Raw genomic sequence first — 27,393 nt, forward strand, 5'->3', positions numbered from 1 at the left:
CAGTGAACTTGATGGTTATGCAGTTTTTACCTTTATTGTAAGTTTGTTCGCAGAATCTAAAACAGTGCTTTTTTATTTTTAATTACTAATTCAGTGTTTCTCTTCTGCTCCAGCTGAAAATCGTAAGGCCATAGTTTACTGCTCTTAGAGTGCAGATTTTAAAGCAGAAATGCCTCCATATGGTATGACAACAGGTTGAGAAAGAATTTCTGTTTACATTTCATGAATTAACAGGCAGCCCTATTTTCTCAGTAGCTTGTTATTATTTTTAAAGCAAAAGCTGAACAACTAGTTTTTTTCTCTCCTTTCTTCTTTCCTGTCCAGGTATTTGCTACCAAACTGACCTACCCTCAGCCAGTCACTCCCTGGAATGTCAAAGAACTGAGGCAGGCTGTCATAAATGGCCCAAAGGTTCACCCTGGGGCTTCCATGGTCATTAATGAAGATGGGTCTCGTACAGTGCTGAGTGCAAGCAGCTTGACCCAGAGAGAAGCCATAGCCAAGCAGCTCCTCACGCCTTCTTCAGGTGCACCCCAATCAGGACTGAAGATTGTGAGTACAACGAAGACTTGGCTTATCAGAACCCTTCACCTTATGGTTGGATTTTTTGTTCTTGCTAGTGATTCTCAGGCCTGCTCACAAAGGCTGCCTGGGCAAGGTTCTCTTGTCTTATAGCATGTGGCTTGGGAAAGGTTAAGGTGCTATGTGAGAGGAAAAGCTGTTTGAAGTTTTAGTAGCTATATTTTCATCCTCAGTGTCTCTTAATGTGCAGTGTGTGGCATTCGTCTTGCCAGGATGCTGAACAGTCACTCTTACAGCTCTCTTACAGTTTTTGGGCAGTCTTAGTAGCACGAAGGGCTTTATTTCATTATTTTTGCATTCCTCTGCCTCCCTGTCTTCAGCTAAAGTTAGTGGGTTTTTTAATCTCCTTTTGAAATATTAAAATACTTTGCTTGGAGCAGTTTTGTGATAGTAGCTCAGGTGGCTGAAATTCAGTATACTAACAGAGTAGATGTGACACAAGCAGTTTGTACGACCTGTCTTTCCGGATGGGTTGCCCACTGACAGAGCTGCACGTCCAAGATCAAGCATGGTGAAAGGAGCTGCTTTTGGTATCACGTGAAGTGGGAGTGTATGAAGAGTAGATATCTGTTGACCAGTACAGTGGTTTGTGAAGAGGGCTTCAGCTCCCAAACATTTGCCAAAGAAAACTCTGCTTTATTTGTTTTTAATTTGGGTGACATTTGAAACTGTGGTTCTCACATTTGTGTGCTGTGGCAGAAAAGCACCTGTGAATTGCTGTGCTAAAGCTAAGCTTTTTTTTCTTTTTAGTAGGTTTTGTGAAGGGATTTTATTTTGGTGTATGTTTTTGGGGCTGAGGGTAATCCTTCAGGGCTACGCAGAATCCTGCATGTGGTAAATATGTAATGAAGGAAAGGAGTTTTCTGCAGGGTTTCCAAACACAGGCTCAGGCATTTAAGTTTGGGGTCCAGTTCTGAACTCTGTGGACATTTCCAAACAAAGAACAAGCTCAAGTCAATCTAACAGTTTCATAGAATGGCCTGGGTTGAAAAGGACCACAATGCTCATCCAGTTCCAACCCCCTGCTATGTGCAGGGTCACCAACCAGCAGACCAGGCTGCCCAGAGCCACATCCAGCCTGGCCTTGGATGCCTCCAGGGATGGGGCATCCACAGCCTCTTTGGGCAACCTGTTCCAGTGCATCATCAGCCTGTGTGTGAAAAGCTTCCTCCTAATATCTGACCTAAACCTCCCCTGCCTCAGTTTAAAACCATTCCCCCTTGTCCTATCACTATCCACCCTTCTAAACAGCTGTTCCTCTTCCTGTTTATAAGCTCCCTTCGAGTACTGGAAGGCCACAATGAGGTCTGTTTGGAGCCTTTTCTTCTCCAAGCTAAACAATCCCAGTTCCCTCAACCTTTCCTCACAGGAGAGCTGCTCCAGCCTTCTGACCATCTTAGTGCCCTCCTCTGGACCTGCTCCAAGAGCTCCATATCCTTCCTGTACTGTGGGCCCCAGGCCTGGATGCAGCACTGCAGATGGGGCCTCACAAGAGCCAAGTAGAGCAGGACAATCACCTCCCTCTCCCTGCTGACCCCTCCTTTTTTAATGCAGCCCAGAACACAGTTGGCCTTCTGAGCTGCAGGTGCACACTGCCGGCTCATGTCCAGCTTCTGATCTGCCAGGACACCCAAATTCTTCTCCACAAGGCTGCTCTCAAGGAGATCTTCCCCCAGTTTGCATAAATATCTTCGATTGCCCTGACCCAACTGCAGCACCCTGCACTTGGCCATATTGAACCTCATTAGGTTTTCATGGGCCCACTTCTCCAGCCTGTCCGGGTCCCTCTGGATGGCTTCCCTTCCTTCCATTTTCTTTGCATGCAAACAATTATTGAATCTTCCTTAAATTGCACCCTATTATAAGGCCCCAGACTTGAGTGTTGCAGTGAGATTGGCAGGGGTCTCACAGGTGTTGGTGTGATTATTGAGAACTGGAGTAATAATTTCGGGGGAGATTGCTGCAGCAGGGACTGCAAAATTGCATCAGTTACGAATTCACACTTTTGTGACTTTTGGAATTGTCAGTCCCCCAAACACAGTTTCACATTGGCTGTTTTTATCAGGAGGATGACTTGAAATGGGAAAATATAAGTTGGTTGATTTTTTTTTTTTTTTTTATTATTATTATTATTTTTTTTCTCTCTCCATCGTCTTTGATCCCTGTATTGCCAAGGGAGAGGAGAGGTTGATGGGGTATGGCTTGAATGCTGTTACCTTGGATTGATCACTGTGGTTTGTGGGTGTTAATGGAATACACACAGTCTTAGTATATGTTTAGGTGGAGAGCAGAGAGATTTGGGAGCAAGTAGTCTTGTTTCATTCTCTTAAAACTTCAGCACAGACTGCTAATACTAGAAGGAAGATGTTTTGAATGCACGTGTATTTTAAGAGACAGTAACAAAAATCCCCTTGCAGGTTTGCCGTCATATTAAAAGTGGAGATGTCCTGTTACTGAACCGCCAGCCCACTCTGCATAGACCCTCCATCCAAGCTCACCGGGCCAGAATCCTGCCTGGAGAGAAGGTGCTGAGGCTCCACTATGCCAACTGCAAGGCATACAATGCTGATTTTGATGGTGATGAAATGAATGCCCATTTCCCACAGAATGAGCTGGGTAGAGCAGAGGCCTACACCTTAGCCTTTACTGATGAACAGTATCTAGTGCCAAAGGTAAGTAAAACTTCTTCCCACGTGAAATCACATTGTTTAAAATGTTGTTGTTTTCTCTAAGGATAAACGAGGTTAAACTTGTTCTTTGTGGGGTTTGTTTTACTTCTTAGTTACTTTTCTGTCTCTGTTGCCAAAGGTGCCACATCCCTCAACAGCTTCTTGTCCAGGCGCTGTTACTTGCTTCTTGTCTCCCCAATCCCTGCTGTTCTCCTTGTTTAGGAGCACCCACCACATCTAAACAATCTTGTTCTTTGTCACTCTCAACGTCCAGAAGAGTTTCACTGTGAAGTGCTCTTCAGAAGTAACTTTGGTGCTTTTATTCAGCTGTGCTAACTCTGGGAGCTGCTAACTCGTCCCCAAATCTTTTTTCTTCCAAATTTCTGTAGGATGGCAAACCACTTCCTGGGTTGATCCAGGACCACATGATTTCTGGAGTCAGTATGACAACCCGGGGCTGCTTTTTCACAAGAGAGCAATATATGGAGCTTGTTTATCGAGGACTAACAGACAAGAAAGGAAGAATTAAAACCTTTCCTCCTGCCATTATGAAACCACAACGATTATGGACAGGGAAGCAGGTAGTCATAATTTATTGGAGTAGAGAATGTTGGTCATTCCAAAGTAAGCAGAACACTAATATTAAGACCAGTGCTGCTGAGAGCTGCTCAAAAGCTGGATCCTATTGTCTAGGCAACACCGTATAGATCTTGGTGAATGTTCCAACTGGATCTCCAAGAGTATCTTTTCATTTAAAAAGCATACTCTGTCGTAAGCATTAGATTTTTAAGCTTTTAAAGATTTGCTTCTATGCACAGAACATTGTTTTTCTTCTGCTTGTCAAATTCTTTACACCAAGAAGGAAATAGAGGGAACAAATAACTCTTGCTGTTTCTGCTGCTTTATAGGTTGTTTCTACATTGTTAATAAATATCATCCCAGAAAACTACGTCCCACTGAATTTGACGGGGAAAGCTAAGATAGGTGGGAAAGCCTGGATGAAGGGACCTGCAAGCAGATGTCTAAATCTTGACTCAATGTGTGAATCTCAGGTATGCTGGTGGCTGAGCTGGGAAGCATTTTAATGGAAATGTGTATGGAGTGGAGGAATGAGAAGGGAAAGCAGAAGGATGATAAAGTTAACAACAGACATTTCAAGATATTTACTGCCCGAAGGTAGAAGTTGGAGGGTAGGTCTGGGTGTCTAGAGAAACTCTTCTGATCCTGACTGATGTGGACTCCATCTCGTCTTGTTAGACCACATCTTCATTGTTTTATTTTACAAGTTGAGAAATATAGGTGGTATTAGAAGTTCTCTTTTTGCTGTAAGGACTGCAGCCTTCCAGTATTTAAAGGAAGATTATAAATGGAAGGGAAATCAACTCTTTACACAGGTAGGTAGTGATATTGAAAAAGGGAGAGTGTTTTTAAACTAAAAGAAGAGAGATTTAGATTAGATGCCAAGGGAAATTTTTCACTGAGAGGATTGTGAGGCACTGGAACAAGTTGCCCAGAGATGCAGTGGATGCTTCATCCCCAGAAGCGTTCAGGGCTGGGCTGGATGGGGCCCTGGGCAGCCTGATCTGGTGCTTGATGTAGCAGGCAGCAACTCTGCCACAACAGGGGGGTTGAAACTAGGTAATCTTTGAGGTCCCTTCCAACCCATGCCATTCTGTGATACATAGGTAACATTGGTCATTGTATTTAACCTTTCACCAGCTGGTGGTGGTGGTGTTCCTCCTGAATAGCTGTTTTCTTTTTCAGGTTATTATTAGAGGTGGGGAATTACTTTGTGGTGTGCTGGACAAAGCTCATTTTGGCAGCTCTGCCTATGGCCTAGTCCACTGCTGCTATGAAATTTATGGGGGTGAAACCAGTGGAAAAGTGCTGACATGTCTGGGACGCCTCTTTACTGCTTTTCTGCAGCTCTACAGGGGGTTTACAATGGGTGAGTATCACAAAGACTTATCCACTACTGCACTGCAGAACCTCGTGAGGTGTAAAGCAAACATTGTTGGGCAGAATGCATGCCAGGAGTTCTGTAAATAGTCTCATGAGACATTGTCTTTGAGTAGGATCACTGTCTGGCAACCTTTTTTTCTTTTTCTTTTTTTTTTTTCCTCCCCTCTCCTTATTTTAATGTAGCTGGCCTTTTAAAATAAAGTATAACCTTGAGCATGGCCTTTAAATTCTCTTGTCTGTCCTGCCTAATCAAAATGGGTAGAGTCTTGTATACAAGCTTTGATTAGATACAGTCTCCGATGAGCCTGTATGCTATTTTTTACTTCTATGGTTGCATACAAACCATAAAAACTGATGAGTGAAATAGGAGGACCTTGAGGGGTTCTTAAAGTCTTGCATATCTCAATTGACTGTAAGTCTTTTGGTAAATATTTGACTTTCATTATTGCCACATCTTTAAAAGCTACATAAATGCATCTCTTTGTCTCTCCTCGTCCATGATGTGTTCTACACACTTACATGACTATTTCTGGTGACTTCTGCAGGAAGTGAATACTTTCTCAGTTCTTTTTTGGTCACTGTGGTCTGCCTGTCTTTAACAGGGATTGAAGATATCTTGGTTAAACCTGAAGCAGACCGCAAAAGACACAAAATCATCAGAAAATCAAACCAGTGTGGTATTGAAGTAAGTCTGTTTCACATAACTTTTTTCCCAGTGATTTAAAAACTTGGAAATTCTGCCCTGTGTGACTATTTGCTTGGCACCAAAAAAAAAAAAAAAAAAAGTACAACAACAAAAGTCTTTTACTTTCAGGTTGTTAGAGCAGCTCTTAATTTGCCAGAAACAGCATCATGTGAAGATGTACAGGGGAAATGGCAGGATGCCCATCTCTGCAAAGACCAGAGAGATTTTAACATGGTTGACCTGAAATTCAAGGAGGAAGTAAACAATTACAACAATGAAGTTAACAAGGTTGGCATTGAGGCATCTGTATATACTAATTTTGTTTAGAGCCTTTCTGTTTAAGTTAATTTCATGTTGATGCAGGGTGATAGACTGTTCTGGAGGCTGAAGCTTTCCATCTGTCTCCAGCATGAAGCTTCACATACCACCTTCCCAGAACACCTCAGCCTTCTCCTTCCTGAATGACATATTCAAAATGCTTTTAAAATTATAAACAGGCATGTCTGCAGTTGCTTTGCTTTCAACAGAAATTAATTGTGTTTATTTTATTAATAACAGGTTTTTTTTTCCCCTCACCACACCTCAACTATAGGTTTGCATGCCATTTGGTCTGCATAGGAGCTTTCCAGAGAACAATTTGCAATTGATGGTACAATCAGGAGCCAAAGGATCCACTGTAAATACAGTACAGGTAATGACAATCATAATTCTTAGCAGCTATGTGCATTGATACAATTTGTATTAGAATGCATGTTATTGGAACTTATTCTGTGGCTATCTAATAGCAATGCGAATGTTTATTGTGGGCTTGGGAATGGCAGTAATATAGGGACCAATATATCTACAATGTTTTAGTTTCACATATATTTGTATTGAAATATTTATACAGAATGGAAGTGGAAGTGTTGACTCAAGTCAAGATGCTGAGATAATTTTATTTAAAAAGACCAGATATGATCTACATGCCTTTGCTGCCCGTCGTTAGCAAGAACCTTCACTGAGCATTTCAGCATTTAATTAAAGAACAGTTAGTGGACGAGTCATTTTTCTTTTCGGTGTTTTCAAGGAAAAAAATCTTTCACTTACAAGAGTAAAATTTGATGGGGAAAAAATGACGTTTCCTTTTTTCCTTCCTGTTCAAATGTAGATTTCTTGTTTGCTGGGCCAGATCGAGTTGGAAGGTCGAAGGCCCCCGCTGATGGCATCTGGCAAATCTCTGCCGTGTTTCCAACCTTACGATTTTTCCCCTAGCTCAGGAGGATTTGTGACTGGCAGATTTCTCACTGGGATCAAACCTTCTGTAAGTTTAATATGCCTTCTGCTTTGTAGTGGAAGTGCTATAAGCCATGGCCTGAAACAGTGACTGAGCACCTGATGGGAAGGCAGGGCCAACCCAGGGGAGCTCAGGTGCAAGCAAAACACCTGAGTGACTGTAAAGGATGGAGCCAGGATCCATCCCTTCCCAGACCTCATTTAAGGGTTGGCAGTGGAGGTGAGGGCATCTCATGTTGGAGATCCCTGCCTACCTGAAGTCTTCCAAAGGTAAGCAGCTCTTCTCCATTTCTGTGTCTGTGCTGCTGCAATTGGACTTGTTCTCGTTTGCTATAGCCAAAGACTTTGCCACCCTGCTATTACCGTACCATTATAGCATTACATGCTTATGCTGGAACTTATATAGATCTTGCTATTGTCGAGGTTTTTGTGATTACAGATAAATCAACTATGTGCACTGTACTTTCAAATATAGCTTTTCAGAAAGAGTGTGAATTACCAGCCTTGGTATACCTGTCAGCAGAATGCTGATGCTGTTGCTTTTGTGTTTAGGAATTCTTCTTTCACTGCATGGCTGGCAGGGAAGGTCTTGTGGATACAGCTGTCAAAACCAGCCGTTCTGGGTACCTGCAGAGGTAAGAGGATGTTATTCTGGATCCCAATCCAGGCCACGTCTGCAGTATGTAGAAGGTGGAACTTCTAAATTATTTAGAGATAGTGAGGGGTTCTGGGGGATGACTACTGCCTCCTTGCACTCAGCTGATTCAATGTGACTATGGAAATAGAAAAAAAAATTGCTTTTTGATTGTAAGACCCAAGGAAATTGCCAGAGAATCGTGCAGGAAGCTTTTCAGTATCATTGCACGTTTTGTCTGCACGTCATGTCTGTTAGAATTTTTCTTCCAAGGTTCCTGTCAAGTCCTTAAGTGCACTTAAGGTTTTAATGGAAGCAGTATTTTTCACGTTAGGATTGTATCATCCTTATTACTTTGTAGTCTCAATATTTGTTTTCTTCTTTGGGACAGGTGTATCATAAAGCATTTGGAAGGGCTGGTGGTTCAGTATGACCTGACTGTACGGGACAGCGATGGCAGTGTGGTGCAATTTCTGTATGGAGAAGATGGGCTTGATATCCCTAAAACTCAGTTCTTACAACCTGAGCAGTTTCCTTTCATTGCTGATAACTATGAGGTAGAACACTTAAATGTTAATTATGTGGTGTAAATAGACTGAAATGCATGGTTAATATCTAGCTTATCTCTAGTGAGGTAGTGACACAGCTGTGTGGCACTGCCAGACTATGCCATGCTTTTTTTGCCACTGTATTTGAAATACAGAAGTGACTGTTCAGTTTTACTGACTCTTCTATCACTGCACTTGAATTCGTATCAACAGAGATGATGACTTTGCTCAGGTTTTCACATTTGATGACTTCCTTTTTTTTTGTCATTTCAGTCACTACTTAATAAAGAGTGGCATTAGTCACATAAAGATGTATGGACTGAAAATTGTTTTACAGCAGCAGAATGTTTTGAGTTGCAGTAGATGACCTATTCATATTTTCAGCTACTGCAAGTGTAGAGATTGGAGTGATCTCACAGGTAACTTTCTTCTAGGTGATCCAGAAGACAAATCATCTGAACGAAGCCTTAGCAAGGATGGAGTTGCACCAAGCGAAGCAGCAGTTTAAAGCCATCAGAAAGTGGTGGGCCAGGCACCAAAACCCTGTGCAGAGAGAAGGAGGTTTTCTGTTGTTTTCTCAAAAGAAAATGGCGAGTGTAAAGACACAAATCTCAGGAGGAGAAAGCAAAAATGGAAGAGATCCTGCTACTTTACAGGTAACACAGAAGCAGTTGAATTGACCTAGCCCTTAAAAAAGCAAAACAAAGGGAAGGAAGAAAAAAACTATGCAGAATCCAGTGACTTTTTTTTTTTGTCCCTCCATGTTTTGTTTCACAGGTAGCTTTTCCAGGTTTTGAAGGGATCACATGTCAGCTGTGTGGGTAATGGAGATGAGATTAATTTATTGCTGCTTAAAGTCTTTAGGCCCAAGAGCTAGGGCAGAGGCCAAAACCTCTCAGGTAAAACTGGTTTTAGGGAACAGCCAGTGGCTGTTGCACATAGAATATAGCTCTCAAGCCAACCCTGTCTACTGTTTTAAGTGTGCTTATATACTCTTGTACATCAGGATACTGATTTGTATATTATTGCTTCTACTGAATGAATGTAGGACCATGAAATGCAAGCAGGTGCTACTTCACAGCCATATTTTTCACAAGGGATTTGTCCTAGTACAATGTGGACAGTTTACACAGAGCTCCAAACTGAAGGTGTTGAGATATATAACTTGGCTGCACATGTCACTAGGATGTTTACTCAGCTGTGCTGTTGGTTTGGTTTTTTTTTTTGTTGTTATTGGTGTGTCTAATGACATCTAGATCAATTTGACCTGAGGACTTATGCATTTGTTTTTTTCCTCCTTTCAGCAGGTAAATAGTTATAGACAAATATATGTCTGTCTCAGTATATAAGCTCAAAGCTCAGTGAGCAGACTACCACGTGGCAAGCTAATTTCTCCTTCATAAAACAAAAAACCTTGTAAAACATATATTTAGCTCATTCCCTGCATTGACTTTTTTCCCTTTTTTTTTTTTTTTTGTCTGTTAACTTTTTCATCTATTAAATGTAACACTCAAAATGTGACTTGAAAATCTGGCCAACTGAAGAATAGAAATAAGGCAGATCAACATATATAATTAAGATATAAGCTGCATTTAAGATCAGTGCTAAAATCATAAGTGCAAACTAATTTAAAAAAGAAAAACTCCTTTGTTCTGTCTACTTGGGACAGGTGAGTCAGCCAGGAGTAAAGATTTAAGTATGTCAAGAGGTTTCACTTGAAAGTTAAAAGCATTCTTAACTCTGTTTCACTGGTTTCTGAAGTAGTTGCTGTGGATAGGCAATCTATTTCAAGTGTGTAAAGAACCTTGAAGACATGTAGGATCAAAATTGTGAGTATCATAAAGTGGAGAATAGTGTATTTGCCGTTGAGTTGTTCTTCAGTGTATGTTACATACAGCCTTAAGTGTTCTGTGGATAAGCTTTTCTTGCTTTGCTAGGTCACTGGTGGAAGTGGCATTATTTTCTTTTGGTCCTGTTGTGGCGTAACCAACCTGCTTAAAAATTCTCTCTTCAGTTATTGAAGATGTGGTATGAACTAGATGAGAAGAAACGAAGAAAGTATCTAAAGAAGGCAAATAAGTGTCCTGACCCAAGTCTCGCTGTTTGGCGTCCAGATTGCTACTTTGCATCTGTTTCAGAAACATTTGAAAATGGAGTGGAAGATTATATCAACAAACGAGAATGTGAGAAGGGAGGAGGTTGCATGCAACCAGCACTTTCTTCTGATAGGTAATAACTTCTGTGCTCACTCCTTTGCTGAGACATAAAAATATTTCTCTTTTTGGACTGAGTTGGCTAACAGTGAGAAGTCTTTATCAACTCTTGGTTTTGCTGTGACCTTTGTGAAGCAAATGCTGTGGGTGTCAGAATGGTTCCTGAAAGCCACGTTTGTGTAGTGCATCATGGAGAGGTGTTTGGGTTATCAGTTCCTTCCAAGCCTGGATTTTCATGCTGGTGAGGACTTTAGTAAAGGCTTCATGGAATAACAGCAGCATCTTTGTGTTCTACATATAAAATAATTCTTCATAAGAGTTAAAAATGAAAATGTGCTCTTGCCACATCCTAGAGTTAGTGAGAGAGTAGAGATAAGGAAGTGAGTAAATAGATTTTTGTTTGATAACATGAGAATTAGCAGTAGAAGTAAAATATTATTTGCCTGCGCCCTGGTTTTGTGTTAATGGGGTGTAGTTCTCAAATTAGATGAGGATATCTAGTTTTATGGCTTCTGAAAGGGATCTGTCCAAAGGCTACCAAGAGAAATTGGCTGGAAGAGCTTCATTGGCCTCAGCCCTGTTTTGGGCTATACAGAGTTCTTTACTTTGTACTCGTTGAACTTATATCTCTGCTTACATCATGTCTTCCAGATTAAAGGATTTGTTATATTTGAAGTGGCAACGGTCTCTTTGTGACCCAGGAGAAGCTGTGGGTCTTCTTGCAGCTCAGAGTATTGGGGAGCCTTCCACACAGATGACTCTGAACACCTTCCATTTTGCTGGCAGAGGTGAAATGAATGTCACGTTGGGTATTCCAAGGTGAGAAACCTGTGTGCTCCTTGGGTCCTTAGCTATTTTTGGCACTTAAATAGCAGTTTTTTGTCTTAATGGTAGGGATGTGTATTCTTCAGAGCAAATGATAAATCAGTTTATTGTGTGTTTTCAGAAATACTTCAACTCTTTACAGTTTTGTGGCTTTTGTTTCACTTTCCAGAAACTAAATAACTGGTTCCTTACCCTTCCTTGGTTTATAACAAATGGCCTGTTTCTGTATCTTATTTACTACAGTATAGCCCTAAGACAATCATGCTTTGTGGATTTGCTCTTTGTCTCACCTTAGTTTCCCCTGTTAACTTTTAAACCTGTTTGTCATTTATTAAAATAAACAAAAATCACTGTAAATGATGACAAAGTCTTGCAGTTTAGGATTATCGTCAGCTAGGCAGAAAGGGACCTGGCTTATTGCATCGAGGTTTCTCCTGATGCTGCTGTTTGCTGGCAGTGACTTTGCCAGCATACTCATTTACCAGCCAGTCATCATTTTTTAGTTGTACAGATGCTAACCCTGGCCTTGAACGTGGCACCGATGTCTTAGGTGGCAGATGGTGTTACTTCAGTGAAGCAGAGGAGAGGGAGAAGGCAAGAGAAGCATCCGTTATGCATTTGTAGGAAGCAGGCTTCATTAGTTCTTTTCTGGGAACAACTTATCTCTGGTTTCTTCCCGTAATTGGAATGATAATCTAATGGAATCAGTAGAGTTGCTGGTGTGCTGTGCATGATGTGGAACCAGGGAAGTGCAAAGGAGTGCTGCAGTGGTAACCACAGCTCTTGATACGTATGGTTTTGGTGAGACTGGCAGTCGCTGCATGCTGGCTTATTAAATAAACGTGCTGCTGCCTGCTGTCTTATTAAATGAAAGAGATGTTGATTTGATTGCATAGTGCTTCTATTGCTTAATTTGAAAGACTATTCTTTGTTTAAAGGTTGCGGGAGATCTTGATGGTAGCCAGTGCAAATATTAAAACACCAATGATGAGTGTTCCTGTGCTCAGTACCAAGAAAGCTCACAAGAAGGTGAAACAGCTCAAGAAACAGCTCACAAGAGTGTGCTTAGCTGAGGTGAGCCACCTATGCAGTGTGTTCGTTGAGAATCTGCTCAGCAGAGACAGATATGCTGAAGTCTGTTCAGTTCTGAGGCCCATCTTTTCTTAGGGGTGTGCAGTCTTTTCTGTGCTCTTCTGCGTTCTCTGTCTTCTGTCTTGCTTCTTCAAGTCAGAAAGCAGGAATGATAGAATTAAGACTCAATTCTGCTAAAATACTGGTCATTTTCAATGATCGAGGGACAGAGGTCAATAAAATGAAGCTGTTGGCTCACTGAGTGTGGGCTCTTGTGAAAAAGTGGGACAAGGGATCAAGCTGTTCTCCCATTATTGTCTGAATCAATCTTTGACAGGAGTTGAGGCCAAAAAGAATGCAGTGAAGTATTGTCATCTTCCCCAGGAGCTGCCACAAAGCCCACAGAAAAGTTTTTCAATTAGTTTTGTGTAATTCTGGTCCCATATGGAAAGCATGGGAGTTGCAGAAAGTAAAGAAGGTGCTTTCACTAAGACAGACCTGTTGCTACTTGTAGGTATTGCAGAAAGTTGAGTTAGAGGAATCCCTGCACTTAAAGAACAAAGAGAACAGCCATCGCCTCTACAAAATCAAATTCTGCTTCTTGCCCCATGAATATTATGGAGAGGAGAAGTGTGTGAAGCCCAGGGACATCTTGCACTTCATGGAAACAAGGTTAGTTTGCTTTCACGTGCTTTCCTGTTTCTCTTCTCTTGGCCTTCTGTGGTCTCTGAGGATCACTGCATGTTTGTTATTACCACTGCTGTGGTTTTCAGTGCAGCAGGGCCCTGAAGGTGTGCTAGCAGAAGATCTACACGGCTGCTTTTTGTCGTGAGCAATCCTGGGTATCAGTGGCTTGGCCCTAGTGCAGGATGCTACTGAGGGAGACCAGAGATGACCAATCTTTTGCTTGCCTGCACCGCATTAAGTGAAAAGGAATTGTCTCGGGCTGCATATAAAATACATAGTTAATGTATATAAGTAACAGAACGAAAAGGGAGAGAGCAATAAAAGCATAAAATGTGTTGTTTGGACAAGTGAGGTAAATCTTATGTGAGAAGAGCCTATGCAAGCAGCATCACATTCCTTACCTTTGGCTGCTGAAGTGTTTATTTTCGGTGTGCTTTAGGTATCCCTTGGTGCTGTTACTGAGCTTAAATAAACCTTGTGGGTTTTGTTTTGTTGTTTGTTCTTTAAAAATTGGAAAGAGTGAGGGCATTCATTGTTCATTGTTGTCCAAGTCATGTGTTGATGCTGAGTTATTTCATTTAACAATTTCGCTTGTTGGTTTAAAAAAAAATAATAATAAAATTCCCATTGGTGTGATGCCCTGAATTTTATATCCAGATGAGCTTAAATCATAAGCTTTTGGATGCATGGCTGCATTCATAGAATCATAGAATGGCCTGGGTTGAAAAGGACCATGATGGTCATCTAGTTTCAACCCCTGTGCTATGTGCAGGGTTGCCAACCATTCTGAGAGATTTGATACCAAATTTTTATTCCCAAGGAAACGGGGAAGGGCCAAGCAGAAAAATAATTTGCCTTACCCTAAAAATATTCTTGCATGCACCAAAGGATTATGTCCTATCACAAGTTGACTGGCTTCTTAAGGCATATTCATTTTCTGACAACTTAAAATCCTAGATTAGCTGAGGTTGGACATTCTGGGTTGCTTCTTCTTTCAGGTTCTTTAAAATTTTCTTAGAAGCCATTAAAAGGAAGCGTGCAAAAATGTCATCTTTTACTGAAGTCAGTACCCGCAAAGCGACTCGTAGAGATGTGGAAGATGTTGGAGACAAGGTACAGGAACCATAACCTGAGCTCAGTACTTCACTTCTTTATCTGTTCTTGAGAACCAGGATTTGGAAAAGCATAGCCTGTTTTGATAAGACCCTAAACGTGTGAATACAAAAGTACTTGTTAATTATTTTCTTTACGCATAAACTACCTTTGTATTCTCTTAACAACTACTTCCTTGTTAATTTTATTGTAGATAAAATCCTCGTTTACTTAAGACTGTACTCTGAGAGTGCATATTTGTTTTAGGTTCAGCAAGACCTAAAAAGCTTACTGCTCTCCCAGAATGAGATCCTGTCACAGAACTGCTCCCCAATACCTTTGGGGAAATAATTTGTTTGCTGAAGAGCTTTTGCATGCTTCTTCTGTCACTTCTTTCTCAATAAGGGCTGTCTTAGAGCAATAACTTACATATTGTAGAATGTCTTCTTTAATGTTAAAGAATGTCCATCTTAAAGATGGACATGGATTGCTAAATTACAAATGCATAGCTAAAGGCTTTTGATAGATTTCATGCATTCGAGCAGAATCAGATTATCTCATTTATTATGGATTTCTAGGCACAAAATAATCAAGAAGCTCCAGAAGGTGAGGAAGAAGAAAAGATTGTTGATGCAGAACCTGATGAAGGGGATGGCGATGCTACAGAAGCAAAAATGAGGAGGAACCAGGAAGAAGAGGTAATGACTTCATAGGTGCTCAGCACTGTGCTTAATTTCTGTTTCCTCTGCCTTGGTCTGCATAGGCAGGAAAATTTTCATTAATGCAAACTCCAAAGCTGTGATTCTGTGATAAGTAGGGTCTGAGCTGCATCTGCTGCATTATTCTCTTTACAACAGCTATGCTTTCATTGTGCCATATGGTACTGGCAAGGTACTTGCAGCACATCTGCCAAGAAGATTTATGCATAAAACTGCTTCATGTGTTTTGTTTCCCTATGTGTTCTGGCTCAGATGAGTGCCTCATTATTTCTTTGTAGGTTGATTATGAGAGTGAAGAAGAGAATGGGGAAGAAAATGCTGCTGAGAATCCCGAAGATGAAGAGGGTGAATCAGAAAAGGAAGAGAGGGCCCAAGATGCTGATGAAGAAGATCAAAATGGAGCAGATGGTGATGATTCTCCACATCTTTCCTTTATGTCTCAGACTAAAAAAGAGAGAGCTCAATTACTTAAGTCAGCAGAGGTGCGAGTGAATGCAGTTCTGAACAGTCACCCATCTATACAGGAGTACACGTTTGACACTGAAAATGAACTTTGGTGTGAGGTAAGATGGTAGTACTTGGAAACATCTGTGTGGTTGCATCTGGAAACATCTAGGATTGCTTGTAGCTCTTGTAAAGTGCATCTCCTAGGAAAGTTGAAGTCTGTGCTTCAGCACAAGTGTACTTAATGCCACTTTTAGCAACCCTCTGACTTACAGAGCCCCTGTTGAAACTTTTATTTTTTTTAATGACAACTGATGGGTTTATGTTGTTTTAATCCTGGTGGGGAACAAAATTGGCTGGACTGCTGTAAGAATGAGAATGTGTCTACAGGGCAGGAAGGGAGTTTCATATGGAAAGCACATTTGCTCATAGAGGACTCTAGAATAAAGAAAGCTGGAGTTCTGTAACTTTGTGATACAGTAGTAAGAGGGAGCAGGAATTCGTGATCAAAACGAAATCTAGCAGGAACGTGAATTTCACTTATCCAGCAATGTTTCCCTCTCCTTGTTTTTAAAAAACCTTTCAACACTTCCAGAAATAAAACTTCCTGTTTCATATCTAACCAGTTATTTTTATACTGTCTGCCTCCCTCAGTTCTACTCCTATATCCTTCCTCCCAAAAAGCCATCCGGCAACAGTCTGTCTTTGACCTCAGCTGTGACTCATCAGCCATCCCACTGCTGTGAAACTATAAAAGATGTAACCAAATCAAACAAGTTGCAGGCACTCAGAAACTTGCACAGTCCTCCTGCATAGTGGAAGATGGAAGGGAAGAAGTCTAGCCATCTTCAAAAAAATAATAATTAGTATAAGCTGTGAGGGCTTGAAAGCAGTGTGAATAAATGGCTGGGATGTGGTGTTCGTGTTGGCGTTGCTCAGCTGTAATTCAACTTGGACATTTTTGTTCCCAAACATGCAATTAGGATAATCCCTCTTGGCTGCTTTTTGCCTGAAAAGGAAGCAGGCTGGTTGTTGAGCATAAACACTGTGTTGCTTTTTTTTTTTTTTTTCTTTTTAGGTTTCTTTGACTCTTCCATTGATGAAGGTGTACTTTGATATCTCCTCTTTGCTTCTTTCTCTCACACGAAACACAGTCATACATGAAGTGAAAGGGATCACACGATGCCTGTTGAATGAAAGTACCAATGAGAAAGGAGAGAAAGAACTTATTCTGCACACTGAAGGGATAAATCTTGCAGAGCTGTTCAGATACGCTGATGTATGTAATCTGTGTGTAATCCTGAACTGGAATGGCCCTTTGTGTTCTAGGGAGAGGTGGTGGATGATGGGTGCCAGTTAAGCTTAGCAGGGTTGGTGTATAGTCTCCTCAGCTCTTAAGCACTCTTCTTTCTCTGTTTTTCTTCCCCAGATGTGTTCAGAGCTCATCAGAGTCTTTCCTCAAGGGTTGATTATAAATCGTTTTTTCTTGTGCAGCAGCCCAGGATCCAATGACAGATAATTCCACACTGTGCTTGTAACTGTCTTTATAAATGTTACTTGAGGGAGTTCTTCCATCTAAATGAATTGCAGTACTTGGAGATGAATAGTTCTGTTATGCCATCTAGCCCATAACTCTACAGATAGAGGATTGTTTTATGCTACATCTTTTCTACTGCTTTTGTTAAAAGTAGTTCTGGCTGCCTGAGACATTGCTTGCAAGACTTTACCATGTCCTGCTGCTGGGAATGGTCAGTTTGTTTGTTTTCTGAATTTGGGTCATTTTTTTCATCTCTGCTGAATTTTGATTCTGACCTAAGTGTATGAAGATTGAAACAGATCTCCAGAGTCACCTTTGTCTGTGTTTGGCTCTGAGGTACTGCCTTGCTGTTGTGCAGCTGTTGGCGTTCACTTAATGGAAGGTGAAAGGGGGGAAAAAAGCTTTTTTAGCTTACTGAGCTTTGCTGAACTTATTTGGAAAAATAAAGCTACCGTTGTCCTAATTTATATCTGTGCTTTTTTGCTTTCAGATTTTGGACCTGAACAGACTTTACTCCAATGATATTCATGCCATGGCTAAGAATTATGGTATTGAGTCTGCCCTGAGGGTCCTTATAAAGGAAATAAAAGATGTATTTGCTGTCTATGGTAGGATTTCTCTCTATCATTGGAGATGGTCTTTATTATCATTAAGCTGGTAAAAACAGCCACTTTGCTCACAGTTATGTCTTAGTGTAATTAAAAATCATATTTTAAATCATGTTGTCATAATTTCAGTCACTGTAGTGTATTCTGGGAAGAATTTCTTGGTTAACTTCTGTTTAATCATAGTAGAAAATTGACTAGACAAGGTTACATTTATCCCTGTGTCAGATTTTTCTTTTATACTATATGAACTCTGCAAGTTGGGAAGTCCACAGGAATTAATTATTAACATCTGAGGAACATTAACTATGTTAGATGTGCAGAGTGGCCCTGAGAATTGGATTTAATCTTGCCTCACTTCAGCTTTTTAATGATAAGAGTTCAAGCTCCCTTTTTAGTTCAGTTTGTATCTTCCCTAAAATAGCTGTGCTGCCTTGACTGAAGGTTATTCCCTTTGCACTGCTGAGAGAATCCAGATAGCTAGCTTAGGGAAGATTCTTGATGGGCTCTGGGCAACCCGTTCTAGTGAATGGTTTAGGGGTTGGCAACCTTACCTGTGGCAGGAGGGCTGGAACTAACTGATCTTTGAGGCCCCTTCCAAACCTAGCCATCCTATGATTCCATTCTATGACTGTGTACAGTGGGAATTTTAGCAACTGGTTTTGTAAAAACAGATTTAGCATCTGGCAATCCTGAAAGCCTTCCAGTTGTTATGTTCTTCTAGTTAGATGTTAGCAGAGCAGTTAATGATTTCCCATCAAGTAATAGCTGCTTTATTTGAGCCTAAGTAAGGTTTTCTGTGGGTGCTTAACATCATACACAGAAAATATCAGAACCTTTCTGCCTCCATTGCCTGGCTAATATAGGCCACAGGGTGAGAGCACAGAGCTCCATCCCGTCACTAGTAGATGGGTGCATGTAGACAAAGATGATAGAGATCTCACTGTTGTTTTACAGCACTCTTGATGTTCTAGTTTCCTGGTTTACATTACAGTGAGGAATGCCTGTCTTGGATGCATCAGGGGAGCAGCTATGCCAGCTGCATACAAAGAAGTGCAACAGCCAGAAGAATGTGAATAAAGATGTGTTCTCCATGTTGAGTGCATTCAGGGGTTTAATTTAGATCAGACCTCTTTAGTAAGAAAGCTCTGATTGCTCTTTCCTGTGTTCTTAGGCATTGTGGTAGACCCTCGGCACCTCTCGCTTGTGGCAGACTACATGTGTTTTGAAGGAGTTTATAAACCCATGAATCGTTTTGGAATCCAGTCCAGCTCCTCCCCTCTGCAACAAATGACATTTGAAACCAGTTACAAATTCCTGAAGGAAGCAACGATGATGGGTAAATGGTTTAGTTTGAACTGTCTTGCTGCGGGATTTCACGTGTGCTTTGTTTGCATTGGAGCTTTCCTCTATTTTGAGTAATGCATAATTGCATTAGAAAAGAATGCCAGAGGCTAAAATTTTAATTAAGTCCAAATGTTCCAGACATTTTTAATAAAATTCTGCCAGCTTAAATGAAGTCAGCTCCCACATGTAGTTTGTGGGGTCTGTGATTCCATCTTTGAGAATTAGATAGGCTGTTTAATAACAAACCTTAAGATCATTAAGATTTGTTCTAACGAGGCCTTTAAATCTGCCTTTTTCTGTCTTTACTTACACCATTAACATTGCCATCTCTGCTTGGTTTTCATGTTTCCTATTGTAACTCCTGTGTTTTCTCCTTGCCATTCAAAACTTTATTGTAAGAACAGTCTTCATGGTTGTTACTTTGATTCTGTTTTTCTTCTCTTCTGCTTTTAGAGCTACTTTCTTTGGTTCTTTGATATTCTTTTTCCTCTAACACAGACAAAGGGTCACATTAATTTGCTTAATGATGGGTTTCTGCTGCCATTTGAGATGACTGTGTACCCTTCAGTGGCCTCTGCGCTGCTCTGGAAGTTGTGCAGAGCTTTTAGTTTCATCTACCTAACCATATCTCTGCATGGAATCGTTGAGGGCATTTGAAGTGGCAGATGCCCTCTATATGTAGGAGTCCCATCCAAAAAACATGACTCTTCTGTCATTGGACAGTTTGGTATCATGTTTTGGATACTAATTACATCTCCTTTTGGAAATACTCCTGGTTGTTATCACTTGCTAGTTGGATGATCCTCCTTGAATGCTCCTGTGCCATCTGCATTACCTAGTGCAAAAGAGAAAAGCTGTCATTATGGCCTGTTTATCCAGTGTCTTTAAAAGCATGGCACCAGTGTCAGAGAGAGAGACTTCTGCCACTGAACTTCTGTCTCTTATTGCTGTTTTGCACCCTGTCTGGGAAAATAATGAGGATTTTGCTGAATAGTATAGTTACAGTTGACTGTGATTCATCTGAACATCAGAAGAAATGTAAATTCAGGGTAAAAATGAATAGAACAGGATGCTTCTTGTACAGTTGCTTCCTCTGGGTGCATTATATCACATGTTGGCTTATAAATAAGGTAAAGTTTTTGTCCCAGAATCACAGCATGGGCAGGGTTGGAAGGGACCTCAAGAATGGTGAATCTCCAACCCCCCTGCAGGGCCACCAACCTCTCCATTTAATACTGGACCAGGCTGCCCAGGGCCCCATCCAACCTGGCCTTGAACACCTTTGCAAATAAAGCCCTGAAGTGCATGCTAACAGAAGGGCATGGTGAATCTGTAGGAAAGCCAAGCTGACTACAGGTGCAGGGATTTATTTATTTCACTAAGATGGAAACTAAAATCCTAATGTGGATTACAGCAGTCTGGATCTAATTTGTTTTAATGCAAGTGACGACTGTACGTTGAAACAGACACTGTGCCCATGTATGGCCTGAATCAATGAGAAAGGATAGGAAGAAGCAGAGGGAACAGCTACAGTAGCAGGGAAATGCTGTCAGAGTGCAGGTGTGACCCAGTGGGCTGTTGGTCAGGAAGATTTGGTGTGGGAAGAGCACATCTGCATCAGAAGTGGGATCCTTTTGGCTGTTTGCTCAAATAATAACTCTTTGTTAACATCACGTGAGCAAACAGGACGGTTCTGACTTTGACCTAACAAAGAACCTTTTTCTTTTTTTCCCCCTCTCTCTCTTTCTTCAGTTGACACACATCTAGGAGCAGCTATTTACTTGTACAGCTGTAGCTGAGATCAGAGCAGCGCGTGCCATAAATTGTTATGATGCAGCACCTTCCCCACCATCCTCTGTTTAATAGAAAGTTCGGTTCATTTTGCTCAGTGGAATAAGTAAACACCAATTTATCGAAGCTTGAACAGTTTTACTTCCAATCTTACAGCATGCTTTCATTAAAAATGTATCTCCAGCTTACTGATAGGATGAATGAAAACCACTCTGGTTGCTTATAAAAACAGTGAAAGCAAAACACTACCAGCCAAACTTGTCATGTGGAGAGATTCCGAATTTCTATGACAGTATCTCGCTACAGTGAGCAGCCACAAAATCAAAGGAATGTAAGGAATGTTGCTCTCCAGTCAAAAGTTCTCTTCGGATCTTGCCAGAAGGATTTAAAATCCACATCAAAAGGATTCACGCTAACAAAGGAAAAAGACTCCACAGGAGAAAGGCAGGAATGAAAGCAAAATCTTTTTGGTTTTGCCTCACTGGTGCATTTTTTTTCTAGCAATTAATTTAATCAGCAAAATGTGTTGAGTGGAAGGTCAGACCTGTGTGCTCTTGGAATTCAGAATGTGTTCTTTTCATCCTGAGTGGGGGAGAATTGAGAATTGTGTGGCCCTGTTCTCTACTTGCACGCGAAGACTCAAAAGAGCAAATAGTTATAGGAAAAGTGGGAAGAGTTTTCAAGTTCCACTCTAGGAATGTAAAGTCAGTCTCAACAGTAGGTGGCAATGCCTTTCTGAAGCTGGGGGTCTGAGCCAGATGAAGTTGTTGTATGTATAATAGAATGCTTTCTTTCAGCGCTGACCTTGGAGAAGCCTTTGGGGACACACTAACCTGACTTCTAACTCTGTTGTAGGTGCCTATGATGAACTGAGATCCCCTTCTGCTTGCCTGGTGCTTGGAAAAGTTGTTAAAGGAGGGACTGGTTTGTTTGACCTCAAGCAACCCCTTACATAGTGCTTTGCCTGTAATGTAAGGATTCTGATTTGTTCATCATAAGTATTTCTATGTGGATGCTCCACAGCTGTGCCTACAGTATCTGTAATGAGTACACATCTGCTGTGTCTCTGGTCATCTTTCCTGTGCCAGCAGATGTATTAATCTGGACACCTGATGAGCCTAATTTCTTTAATGAGATTGTTTGCACCTATAGAGCAAAAGAAATGTTTCCAAAGAACCGTTTTCTCACTGTTCTATTTTTTTAATTAATATTTCTTACATAGACAGAAATAAAATGGAGGAGATCACCTGGGTCTCACAAAGGCAGAAATCAAAGTAGAATCTGTTTATGGGGCCTGAATCTTGCAGGGCAGAATGCTGGGTGGGTAGTGGCAGTTGCCATGTGGATATTGCACTGTTAGTGCAATCCTTCATCAGCCAAAGACATGAATACAGAAAATTCCATAGGCATCTCCCACTGTCTACACGTGGAACAGTTCTGACACAGTGGGAAACCTGATATTTGATAAAGGTTTTTTGTTCATAAGTGGCGGCATGAGGTGCTGTACAAAACAGTCCCAGAAGAGTTATTAACACAGAGGTTTCTAAACTATTTCTGCTTTATATTTTGTATTTAAAAAAAAAAAGTGCTTAATAAAGGATGGGGCAGAGAAGTGTTAGGAACACCCTGTTATGTGACTGTTACCAAGGGAATTCTGTCATGCAAGCAGCAGCCATCATACTGCTGGCTGTTAAACAGACAGAATCTCTTTGTGAATCAGACATTTTTAATACAATTTTAATCAGAATGAGATGCATGTAAATTGTTACCATTCTCTGATGCTTGCTTACTACTGTATGGGCACACTTTCTGCCTGATTTCAACCCTCTGCCCCGCTCTCCTGTGCCCTTAAGCCAGCTGAGGAGCTCCTGCTTGCAGCAGAGCTGCCCTAAAGGGATTCGCTCAGACACTGGGAAGCACTGGTTTACACTTGGGAAAGAGTCTTTGTGGATTATCTCCATGCATCAGACCCTTAAAACTGTGTGTCAAATGCACTGCACGTTTTGTTGAAGCTTAACAAATGCATTATATCAGCAGCTCTCCAGTTTCACTCTGCAGATTATTTTTTAAATAAAGGATTTCCTTTCCAATCTTAACACCTGCTGTGCATTTCTCATAAACATGTGAACAGCCAGGATAGAATTAGTTGGACAGAACTTTGTAAATGGTTAGATAGGAAAGAGCAAATGGGATAATGAGTCTTAATTTCAGATTACAGTCTGTAGTGTTACAGACTGCTTGCAGAGAAGGATCTCTAAGTATTGCTTGTTGTCCTGCAGCGAACAGCACGTTGTGTGTCTCTTGGTCCCTGCACAATCAGCTTTGCAGGAAGCAGGGGTGAGTTCAGCAGGCAGGGAGGCATGCTAGCAAGCTGTCTGATGCTGGTGAGTCTTTAAACAGAGCCTTTGGAAAATTGTGCTCTGGCTGTGGCCAGATGAACCAAACTTCCCTTTCCATTTTGAGTTGTCTTGAAAATTTAGACAGCAGGCCAGCATCAGAAAAACAATTCTAATTCAGGCTGTAGTAAGTCAGGCTGTAGGTGAGCTACCAGAATTACAGTTCAGATTCTAAGTCATCACAGATGACAGAATGGCCAGGGTTGGAAGGGACCTCAAGGATCATGAATCTCCAACCCCCTGCCACACACAGGGCCACCAACCTCCCCATTTAATACTAGACCAGGCTGCCCAGGGCCCCATCCAACCTGGCCTTGAACACCTCCAGGGACGGGGCATCCACAGCCTCTCTGGGCAGCTGTTCCAGCACCTCACCACTCTCTCTCTGTAAAGAATTCCCCCCTGATGTCAAACCTAAATCTTCCTTCCCTCCCTCAACTTAAAGCCATTTCCTAAGTCGTGTCTGCTTAGAAAAACAAAGGAGGTGGCTGTTCCTGTTCATGGGCAAAAGGGATAGGGAGTGAGTATGGCAGGGCCACAGCTGTCTGTGGAAGCGGGTCAATGTAGTGTGTTGGCATATGAATGGGGTTAGTTTACTTTGCCATTCTTCATGCTCTATAGCATGAAGGCAGCTGAGGTAGCAATTGCTGTTAATCCTTAGTGTCAGCGCTCTGCCTGGGGACTCGGCTGCACTTTCTTCAGGCGAGTTCCAATTTGCTTAAAATTCACATGCATGGAGAAGAGGAGAGGTAGAAGAAAAGTTCTGCAGGACTTCCGTTTCTGTCTGTGTGACGGGCAGCTCTTGTGCAGCTGGACCTTGAATGACTGACTTTGTCTTGCTCGGTGCAACAGTTATATACAGCTCTTTTTGAGGATGTGATCTTCCTGCCCTCCAACTCAGCCATGGTAATGAATGGGAACAGTTTTATGGGCCCCAAAGTGTTAGCAGTAAGTGTGATTATCATAGAGAAGAGGAAAACATGACTGAAAGCCAGGAGAATGGTTAGAAAGCTGTGCTGGAGCTTTTGCAATAAGAATTGAGCTTTGTAAATACTTAAATAAAAAGAATTCATAACAACCTTCTCCCTCCCCAAATGTCTCACTGTTCTGAATCAGAATTTGGTGTAATTATTATTTCTTAAGTTGCTTCTCTCTTGGTTCTCTCTGGTGGCAGATCGAGCTCAATAAGTAGTGAAGAAACACATCAGGTACGTGAAGAGTTCTCAGTGCCATTGGTGACTGTTTTCCACAGGATCAGCTGAATGCACACTGTTTACACGTCCTTCTTCCAGTGTCTTTGATGACGTGATTTTGACAATCATCAAAAATAATGCAAAACTTGTACTGAACAGTCAAACCTTGTGGTAATTCCTGTAGTTTTTCCATATGTGCTGCATTTCCATCTGTAGAAATCACGTAGCTCTGCCATTTTCTGACCTCTTCTTTTTCCCTCAGAACCATCCGCTCTTTTAATTATGTGCTGCACAGTACGGTGCCAAGATGCTGTGAAAAAGCAAGGAGAGAAGAAAAAGTAGCTTTCAAAATTGCTTTTTCATGTGTTCTCTCCATGAATAATGCTGCATAATGTCTCTGAAATGCTGAAGGTTTGAGGCTTCACAGAAAGTTCCCTCCAGGATTGGGATGGTTAGTATATGCAGGTAGGGCAGCTGGGGGAAGAGGCCGCAGTAAATGTAAAATACTTAAAGCTGCAGCATAAGGAACTTCCAGTACAGGCAGCGAGGCTCAGAACTCTTGGATATCTGGTCATGCTTGTTTTGGTGGTGTATCTCTATTGTGCACCAAGCCACTGCTTCAGATTTGTTACCTGAAGATATGGATAACAAATTGCCATTGTGCTGGGAATGGCAAATCAGATACTTTTATTTGTACAATAATTGAAAAGTGAACTACGTTTATGCTTATTAAGTAATCATCAAAGGCTTAGTCGTGGCAATAAACCATTTTTTTTAATCCCACATCAGGCAACAAGAATGGATACAAATAGCAATCCATGCTTTTTTCATTTTGAAAGTGAGGTTGAATGTTAGAAAACAAGAAGCAAAAAACTGTTTGACCAGATCTTGGTTCACATGTTGTTGTGCTTGTGTTGTTGCTACTGCTTGGTTACTGACATGCACAGTATGTCAGTAAAAGGTCTTTAATCATTCAGAAGCTTTCTGGACAGACTACTTGAAGCTTGCCAGTAAATACTGGAATTTGGAAGCTAATCCTTAGCTCATCTGCTGAGCATTTTGGCAAGCACACAGACTTGTGACACCTCAGGGACACTTCGCACAAGGTCAGATTGTGGTGATGGGGCCGTGCTCCTGGCTCCAGCTGCTCCAGCTGGCTGCAGGCAGAGCAATCCAAAGCAAAACCTCTCTTTGCGATGAGGTCAAGCTGGAGAACTTGTTAACATCACTCATAAAGCTGAGATGTGAGAAGTGTTTTGAAGGTTTCAGTGTTAAACATGGCAAGGTTGGCCTTTCCCTTACAGTTTACATAGCATGCTGAGTAGAATCACAGAATGGCCTGCGTTGAAAAGGACCACAATGCTCATCCAGTTCCAACCCCCTGCTATGTGCAGGTCACCAACCAGCAGACCAGGCTGCCCAGAGCCACATCCAGCCTGGCCTTGGATGCCTCCAGGGATGGGGCATCCACAGCCTCCTTGGGCAACCTGTCCCAGTGCGTCACCAGCCTGTGTGTGAAAAACTTCCTCCTAATATCTGACCTAAACCTCCCCTGTCTCAGTTTAAAACCATTCCCCCTTGTCCTATCACTATCCACCCTCATAAACAGTTGTACCCCTTCCTGTTTATACGTAGCATGGATGGTTTCTCATCCTAAAGACCTCTGCTGACATTGTGGGAGGTGTCTCTGCCCTTGGCAAGGGGCTTGGAACCAGATGATAAACCTTAAGGTCCTGTCCAATCCAAACATTCTGTGATCCTAAGACTTGAGGCTTTTTGTTTTTTAGGTAATTGCGTGCAGCTGAGGAAGTGGAGGTGAATCCTGCGTGGTTGTATCTGAGAGGTTGACACTGAGAGCAGTTGCTGAGGATGCAGAGGTTTGCATTTGGCTCTGGGTGGTGCCCCATGGAGCTTCACTCTATCTCCTGAGCACCCCAACCAGCTCAAAGCCTGGTGGGGGACAGGGAAACTGAAGTCTTCCTGCTCTGAAGCTTTCTGCTGCTGTTTGTAGGGATAAGAGGGGATGAGCTGGCTCCCTGTTCCCAGGGGAAGATAAGGAAAATGAGGCCATATACTCCCATGGCTTTCTTGGAAGACAGAACTTTTCCTTAACATTTGTGCAGCCTCATTCAGAACAGCGGAGAGAAATCTGCCTTCAAAACAAGATTACAGCTGTGCTGGTTTAAAAGCACTGCTGTGATGTGAAGGATGAGTGTCTGAAGTCTCTTGGGTTAATAGAAGGTTGCTGATGCCCTGTGTGATGGATGGATGCTGTAACCCCTAGGTGAGGCAGATCCCAGCTGCTCCACCTTTGCCTTTCTGTGTTGTTCCCAGTTTGCTGTGTGGAGTTACACTGGTTTGGTGGCACCTGGAGGCCTGTGGCTGGTCCTGATGGGAGCTGGGCAGTGATGGAGCAGCACCCATTGTAGGATCTCCATTCGGACATCCGGAAAGCACAAGGATGTGTATCTGAACAAAGGAGCCATGCCAGCAGAGCAAGCTCAAAATCCTACTCCTGCACTCATTACTACAAGTGTCCCAGAGCCAGGATTAAGCAAGCTGCTTGTTAATGATGCTTTCCAGTCTTCTGGCTTGGATCCCTCTAGAGTAGGCTGCCCAATTGACCTGGAAAGCTTCAGGTTGATGGCAGAGCCAGCGAGCACGCAGGGCTGCCCCTGTCTTTTTGGGAGCATCGTGCTATGTCAGCTGGGGGAACAGAACTGCCCCCCGGCCCTGCTGCATTGCAATGGGCTTTTGGTTGTGTCCTGGAGACCTGCCTGGTGCTACAGTGAGAGTAACGAGTGATCAAGAAGTAACAGCGGAACATTAATGCAAACTGCAATAAATACGGAGATGCATTATTAATGGGACATTAAAACTGAAAGGGCAAGTAGAGCAAATCATGTGCTGACAGCACAGTGCAGCAGCTCTGCAGAAAACTCCCAGGGCAGTGTGTTGGAAAGAATCAAGGCTCTGTAAAACACTCCAACACAGGCTGGTTCTGCTTTCCGTTACACTGTGTTTCCTCTGCATGGGTGCCTGCCTTGTTTCTGGAAGATCACAGAATGGCCTGAAAAGGACCACGGTGATCATCTAGTTTCAGCCCCCTGCTTTGTGCAGG

The 27,393-nt window shown here is 42.0% G+C and overlaps 1 protein-coding gene across 1 annotated transcript in view; it reads left to right on the plus strand.

Annotated features, from left to right (window-relative positions):
* POLR1A (RNA polymerase I subunit A) overlaps positions 1-22,779 on the plus strand; it is a 29,949-nt gene extending 7,170 nt beyond the window's left edge. Inside the window, exons 12-34 of the mRNA XM_052681366.1 lie at positions 325-552; positions 3,000-3,254; positions 3,641-3,832; positions 4,160-4,303; positions 5,016-5,199; positions 5,816-5,898; positions 6,028-6,186; positions 6,491-6,589; positions 7,046-7,198; positions 7,723-7,805; positions 8,196-8,361; positions 8,787-9,008; positions 10,367-10,581; positions 11,217-11,384; positions 12,329-12,464; positions 12,976-13,133; positions 14,147-14,261; positions 14,819-14,938; positions 15,238-15,522; positions 16,482-16,682; positions 17,431-17,548; positions 18,720-18,884; positions 21,539-22,779. Of these exons, the coding sequence (XP_052537326.1) occupies positions 325-552; positions 3,000-3,254; positions 3,641-3,832; positions 4,160-4,303; positions 5,016-5,199; positions 5,816-5,898; positions 6,028-6,186; positions 6,491-6,589; positions 7,046-7,198; positions 7,723-7,805; positions 8,196-8,361; positions 8,787-9,008; positions 10,367-10,581; positions 11,217-11,384; positions 12,329-12,464; positions 12,976-13,133; positions 14,147-14,261; positions 14,819-14,938; positions 15,238-15,522; positions 16,482-16,682; positions 17,431-17,548; positions 18,720-18,884; positions 21,539-21,639 (3,750 nt within the window). The 3' untranslated portion in view covers positions 21,640-22,779. The remainder of the gene's footprint in view (positions 1-324; positions 553-2,999; positions 3,255-3,640; positions 3,833-4,159; positions 4,304-5,015; positions 5,200-5,815; positions 5,899-6,027; positions 6,187-6,490; positions 6,590-7,045; positions 7,199-7,722; positions 7,806-8,195; positions 8,362-8,786; positions 9,009-10,366; positions 10,582-11,216; positions 11,385-12,328; positions 12,465-12,975; positions 13,134-14,146; positions 14,262-14,818; positions 14,939-15,237; positions 15,523-16,481; positions 16,683-17,430; positions 17,549-18,719; positions 18,885-21,538) is intronic.
* The last annotated feature ends 4,614 nt before the right edge of the window (positions 22,780-27,393 follow it).

Source organism: Tympanuchus pallidicinctus, unplaced genomic scaffold, assembly GCF_026119805.1.
Source record: "Tympanuchus pallidicinctus isolate F22 unplaced genomic scaffold, pur_lepc_1.0 scaffold2, whole genome shotgun sequence".
Classification (NCBI taxonomy): Eukaryota; Metazoa; Chordata; class Aves; order Galliformes; family Phasianidae; genus Tympanuchus; species Tympanuchus pallidicinctus.